At 36.3% G+C, this 7,383-nt stretch overlaps 1 protein-coding gene across 1 annotated transcript in view; it reads right to left on the reverse strand.

The window, feature by feature from the left end:
• Positions 1-7,128, reverse strand: part of LOC592122 (protein diaphanous homolog 2) — a 70,758-nt gene extending 63,630 nt beyond the window's left edge. The window contains exon 1 of the mRNA XM_030980626.1: positions 6,526-7,128. Coding sequence (XP_030836486.1) covers positions 6,526-6,576 — 51 coding nt within the window. The 5' untranslated portion in view covers positions 6,577-7,128. The remainder of the gene's footprint in view (positions 1-6,525) is intronic.
• Positions 7,129-7,383: the final 255 nt, after the last annotated feature.

The raw sequence follows: 7,383 nt of genomic DNA on the forward strand, positions 1-7,383 counted from the left end.
AAATAATAACAATTACAGATAATCAGCAACTTATAAATTTATGCATTCATGCTCTTGAAATGGATTTTTTTTCTTCTAAGTGTCTGAGAGGGTGCGCCAGTTTCATGCATGCTGCACATCGTATGTTCAGAGCCAGAAGGGCGTTCACTCTGTGTAAAATAATATGGGGTAATTCCTTTCTGGCTCCCAAGTCCAGACAGACAAGTGAGACAACCTGATGATAACAACTATAAGCGGCTGAAGAAACTTTTGGGGGAAATTACACTAATCTCATCAATTATGCGGTACAAAAATAAATCACAAAAGAAGGTTTTTTTCTGCATGATTGGCTTAATGACTTAATGATTTCCAGATCATTGAACTAATTTTTCATAAAATATTGTCACATGTTTCCACTTCAAGGATCCCCAGGGACATTTTTAAAATGTTTGTATTTGTCGTAGAAGGTGGGTGCAGGCCTGAATGTGGAAAATGTTCAGAAAAATTATGCAAACAGATTTGTGTCTGTTCAGAACCAGAAGGGTGTTTATACCTTTATGCCATTATGTCAAGTATATAGGTGCGTCTTCATCATCTCGAGATTGCCAAATATCTTGAGATTGCCAAATAGCCCGCTATTTGGGAAATAATCCCGAAGTAACAAATTGCGTCTTCACTATCTCGAGATTCGACCTCGAAACTTGAAACTCGACCTTGAGAAATTAGCTCGAGATATTTTGCTCAGCGTTAGCGTGTATTGCGAATCTTCGGTCTAGTGAAGACGCACAGGACAAATAACTGGATATTTTGCCAAATAGTAGGATATTTTGCAAACTATCCCAAGATATCTTGGGATATTATCCCGACCAACTATCCAGCTAATTTGCTACTTCGTTCTAATGAAGACGCAATTAGCTGGATAGTTTGCGATCGGGATAGTTCAAATAGCTGGATATTTGGCAATCTCGAGATAGTGAAGACGGGCCTTCTGAGTCAATGCCCCTCTGGCTCCAAATATACATGTCTTTTCTTTTACAGAACTACAATTTGCGGAAAACATCAATTGTTTTTCTTGCTCTATAAAAAGTCTTTAAGGAACATACAGATTGAAAATCCAATGCTTCTTCTCAAAATAGCCTATCATATCTTTGAAGTTGTTGTGGGTTTCTGGTGCATAATCTTGGCTCACACTACAGTCTGAAACTATCTCTATAAACCTATGAAGAGGGTGTGAAGAAAAAGGTCATTCATGCCTTTCTACCGCCCAGGATAAACACAAAAGAAGAGAGATAATGCAGACGATAGTTGGAAGGAGGACTGAATTCCAGGTCAGGGAGAGGCTTTTAGCGCTTCTTCCAAATCACAACATTTCTCTGGCTGACTTACAGCCTTTTCACACACAGCTAAAATTCTATAAACATGATTAGTATAAACGTGTTTAAACTAATCACGAGCCTTTCACACACAGAAATTTCGGTGCGATCGTTAATCGTTTCGTGATTAACTACTGCTCGTAAAATGCGCAGTAGTGCCATTGCGCATTGAAGGTCATGTCATATCAATCAAAGCACACGCTCCATCCAGTTTAAACACGTCTGAAACACGAATAACCTTTCACACACAAAATGTCAAGCTCTCTAGATACGAACTTCGTATCTGCAGCCTGCTTTTAGGGGCGTATGGATCGCGACTTCGTATCTATCCCAACATCGTATAAACGATGTTCACACTGGAAAAATTTTCTACAAACATGTTTAAAACTGTTGAGTTAAACATGTTTATACTAATCATCTCTACATACGATAAATTTTATCTGTGTGTGAAAAGGCTGTTAGTTTTAGATAGCAAAGAAATTTGTAGACTTTAAGGAGTGCAATGTTGCTATTGCTGCATCTCTAACTCACCGTAAACAAAAATGTTGGGTAAAAACAGTGTAACAGGACTTACAGGAGGGTAATTACACGTAATGAGTGCATTAATTTGTAATGTTATTAATGTGCTGCGTGACGTACGGGACGCTGCAAACCGTACGTCACGCAGCACATGTATTACATTAAAAATGAATTCAAGAGTTGATCAGAACTAAAACTTTCCACAAATGAACTAGCCCATAATAGCCACAGACTTATACCAAAAGATAGCCATATACATAATTTCATCTGTTGTTATTTCTTGTTTAAAGTCTCTGAATGTCCCGTACGTCACAATCCAAATAGCTTAGACCTGCCCTGGACTGTAATGACATGTAACTGTATTGTAGATCTGTATCAGGCCTAATCTATTGTACGTTATGTGTTTTGACTCTCCCTGATTCTAAATGATGTAGATTGTAGGACTTGCCCCAGGGATTAAATCTACCTGTTTGTTTAGTGGTCATACTGCATGGTATAGTTGAAGGATAGTAAATATAACTGTCACTAAACACACTTGAAATTATCATATGAAAGCTCCAACGTATGTACAGAAATGTAAGGTCATTGAGGCCTTTGTTTACTTTTTGGATATAAAGGCCATATCGATGCTCAATAAAACTAATCTGAATCAATGGTCAGTTATAGAAGTAGAAAAGAAAATAACAATTCAAATGCTTCACCTTTCCAATATCCTTCTTAGGCCAAATAAAAAAAAAAACATGTTTAGCGTCCTGTTTTTTTCGAAAAATAGGAAGGAGGAGGCCCTTTTTTTTTTTTTTTTTTTTCTTTCAAAATGGCCGCTCAAAATGGCTGCTCGGTATATTTTCCCTGACATCCGGGCTATTTTTCAAGATGGCGGCCAACATTTTTTTTAAAATCAGAAATAGATCCAGTGTTATTCATGTTTTTTTTCTTTAAAAAAAAAAAATTCAAAAAAAAAAAAAAAAATCAAAAATTTCAAAAAAAAACAAACAATTTTTTTTTTAATGGCCTTACTTGGAGCAATATACTTTCCACAGTCATTATAACTTGGATTAAGACTGATCTAGATATTATTGCTATGTACATGTACTGTACATGTAGCTAATCTTTGAACATTTTAGTGATGAACAAATAGGACACAATTTCATTGTTTACTTTAGTTTTACCGCATGCAGCAGAAACCTTCATATTTTATGATACTATTGTGTATGTCATACGATTGGGAAGATTGGTATAAAGCCAATGACGATATAAACTTTGTACAGTATAATCCATGGTTTAACAACAAGTATCCTTGTTGCAGGTTTCATTTAATTTCAATCCTCTCAAACTATATCACTGGGAGCCTTGCACAATCACTGCAAGGAAAGGTTATAAAATATAATTGCTTTGCTCAAAGGTTTACCGAATGTGACAGTATAAAAGTCAAACAGTGGCATTATTTTATTTATATACTATACATGTGCACCATGTTCAAACAGTAAAACACATTATTCTACGCATTTTAACAGTTCCCCTTTTCCAATGAATACATGTACATCCTTGTCACATACTACAGTAGTAGTATACAAAACTGCTATGGTAAAATGCCAGGGCAAAATAATCTAATATCACAAAGATATATGAATAGGTGTAGGACCTCTATTGCGTGCACCTACTTTTTTTTATTAACCCTACTGGCCATTAATTGCCCATGTATTTTTCAATTTTTGTATTAAAGAAACACTGTGCTTTTCCTCGCCATATGTGAATGAACCCTGTGAAAGCCCAAACCTGTTGACACAAACTGAAAAGTAAGTAAGGTGCAATCTCGCTAATGTACATTACACATTTACGTCTCGGTGCACTTAGCATACCAGTATTCTGAATCATTGGCTCTTAACAATAGAGCCCGCATAAAGAAGGAAAACTGACACAACACTTCACCATAGCGACCTTTTAAGTTTTGTGTTGCCGTTTTGCATGATTTTAAAATTTTCACTTGGCTACACGACTGCACATTTATGTCAAAACCAGGACCATTCTGTTTACGTGTGGTTGACAGTGCATTGATTTTAAAATACATGAATATAAATACACACTATAAACCCACAAAATACTATCAACCAAATCTAAGATTACTCTGACTGAAGGCTAGGGAAAATATTTTTAAAAGTATCAAAAATCAACTCATTTCAAACAGGTTAATGTTTTAATTCCCAAACGAAGAACAAACGTAGAATCAGGAGTATTTACAGTATATTCAGGTGGAAACATGGGATTAAAAAAAAAAAGTTTTCTGAAGATAAATTACAAATTAAGCCCGTACGAACGTCTTGTGCATGATACACAGTACATACATGTACATGTACAGTGTATTTATAGAATAATCTTTCAAAAGATCAACACAATCTTACTTTCTTTTAGAGTTGAAAAATAATTATACAACTTCCAATCAATAACACTGTATGATATTTGCTGATTCGCCATTGATCATTGACAATACAAAAGCATGTATTTATACAGACTACATTCTATTGTGTTCTTGTATACAATACTTGAGGACAAAAATATATTTGTCATTATTCACCATTCAAGCAGATCATATGATCGTGAGCATTGTTCCACCTGTTCTAGGCGTTCTACACAAGTACACAAACTTCTGCATTGTACATGCAGGCATGTGGCCATGTACGGCGTAATCGTGTACACTTGTATTGTTATTGAGAAGGTTCTATGATAAACGGTGAAGCAGCTAGATTCCATTCGGAATGATAGCCAGAGCCAGAGGCAATGCTCACTGAATGACGTCTTTATATTGCCATCTGTATGGGGTTGCTGCACATCTAATAAAGGCCTATACAGCTGGTAGAGTGTATGCATAATGTACGTACGTACAGTACATGTACGAACAGGTGTAAAAACCAGGTGACTGATAAGGGCTAGTGCTGTGATAGTGATTTTTTTTAAAACAATGGGATACTACAAACTCATCAGTTTCAATTCACAGTGTACAGTACATGTATACAGTATAATACAATGTGTACAGGTAGGATTTAGTTGCTAAATTGGGCAAACTGGGTCTTTAGAGCATGAGCCCTCTAGCTATTTTAAAACCAATGCCAATAACCTATTTCACTTGCTCTTTTTAGGAGAAGTCTAGATGCTATAGCTCACATTTTGTGAAAACATGCCACAATTTTATTCTATAGCCAATGTCTGTTATTGACAGAATTTTTGAGAGGTCATATTATTTGAAGCGCAACCTTGTCTAAGTAAATTTACACATTTCTATTCTACCATGTTCTGCTCCAAATATGTATTTACATTTCCGATATTGTGTGTAAAGTAAGCAAATAAGGACATTTGCACAATACAGGAAGATTTGTAACTGCCTAGGTAATAATATCCACAATGCTATATAGAGCATAGAAATGTGTACAATGTACTATACAGGAACAGAAGTCAGAAGGTTATAACAAGGAGTTAATAAAGACCCTCATAAGATACTGTACATGTACAAGATACAAGAAACATGTTGCAGTAAGTGGATTTTAAAAAATACTTGTCTGTATCATCTAACAGAATCTCTTTAGATTACTTCACTGGTATAATAAGGCCTACATATTTTTCAGTCTCAATAGGCTTCTGATATGGGATTGACTGCCAACACGTGCTCATTAAAATAAACATAAACTGATATCATTACTCAAACCTCTGAAATGTATTTCATGCATGGCTTGTCTTATCAAGTTCTTGGTCTCATGGACCTAAACAAATCTGTATTTCAAGTGGGTGGCATTTTAAACGGATTTCAAACAGATCGCAAGGTTTGTCAGATTGATAAAGCTTAACTTCTAGTTTTAGTTTCATGATTTTGTAAAGACACAAATGATGTTAATGAGCTTCATTCCCGAAATTGCAAGTCAAAGTACTATATTCATATTGGAAGTATAATTTAAATCTGTAAGTATACATATATGTTGCCTTCTTGTAGATGTCTGTGAAGGTTAAAAAATCAGCCCATGAGGTGATGGGAAGCAATATTACAGGTTTATTGATGATGACTTTTTTTTTTTAAATCACAGATTAGGAGAATATCTATTATTTTGGATTTGTTCAAAACAATAGAACAAATACCACAGTGATATGAATACAGTACTTATCATTCTTTCTGAGAGTTAGAGTTTCTTTCAGTTTCAGTAACTGACTAACTGTTGATCATTTTCTTTGAAACTGCTGGGAAACATTCATAAACTGTATACTATATCTTTGAGTGTGTAGTTTATTTATAAACTGCAAACTACATTTACAGTATGCACATGTATCCCTTTCTCCAGTTAAAGTCTTGTCTATGCCATCCCCCCCCCCCCCTATCCCTATCTCTCTCTCTCTCTCTCTCTCTCTCTCTCTCTCTCTCTCTGTCTCTTTCTCCCCCTTCTTTCAGTCTGGGTAAATGAATGTACGCAGAAGATATGTTTCAGTTGACTTGACAGCTACAAATGTACATGTTCAATCAAATCATGACAGTATTTGTTATCCCAATCCCCTTTCAGCAACGATTCCATTCAGTTACCACTCCTTACCAGAAGTGTTATTGATAGAGTATGAAGTTACCTGGAGCCGCTCCAGTGTACACATCCATTGTAATATTATTTCCACTTTTTCTTACCTTACTCTCTCGCTTCTTGGTGCTCCGTTTGGATTTCAACGGTTGCGACATGATGATGATACAGCACCACACTGCCACTAATAACACTGCCCACTTGCACTCGCCGTCTTGTTTCCTCTACACATGTATATCAAGACCAAGAACAGTTCAAATATTCCACAAGTACAGTCCACCAGAGAGTGATGTGACTTCACACAGTGCAGTGAGTGACTGGCTAGCCAGCAAACATTGGTAGTGTGTAGTACTGCAGGGATTGTTTGCACAGTATTTCAGACCAAGGCTGGAAAGTTTCACTGCCAAGTCATGATGACCTCCGTGATCGAGAATCAAGACTAGTATCGAGACTGGTGATCTCTGATGAGCAAAGACAGACCCAGCTAGTGGTGGTGGCTGTGCCTGTGGTGAAGGTGGTGGTTGTGTAATAAACTTTCCTTACAAGTATGGTATATGAAACAAGATATCCAGGAAATTATACTGCTGTGCGTTCAAGGATGCAAGCTAGTCTACACGTTGGGACCACCACTTCTGCACAGTGTGCACATTTTACTGGAATATTGTTCATATATATGAAGGGCCTTCGTGTAAATGTATGGTATACATAAAAGTACATACTGTATATAGCTCTCCATATATATAAACTGAATTATGTCCTCTGAAGTACATTACCAGTACAAGTCATCGATACCCCTAATCTATTCTTCCGTGATTGCATAACAGATACTGAACAAATATAACATCCTGGACATCAGCTAAAGGCCTTGGAAGGAAATAAATGAAATATCATAGCCTCACTTCCATACCCAAATGATTGTCTGCTTCCTCCCTTAAATACACAATATTCCCAAAGTCAGTCTGGAG

The sequence above is a fragment of the Strongylocentrotus purpuratus genome, unplaced genomic scaffold (assembly GCF_000002235.5).
Source record: "Strongylocentrotus purpuratus isolate Spur 01 unplaced genomic scaffold, Spur_5.0 spur5_scaffold_11, whole genome shotgun sequence".
NCBI lineage: Eukaryota > Metazoa > Echinodermata > Echinoidea > Camarodonta > Strongylocentrotidae > Strongylocentrotus > Strongylocentrotus purpuratus.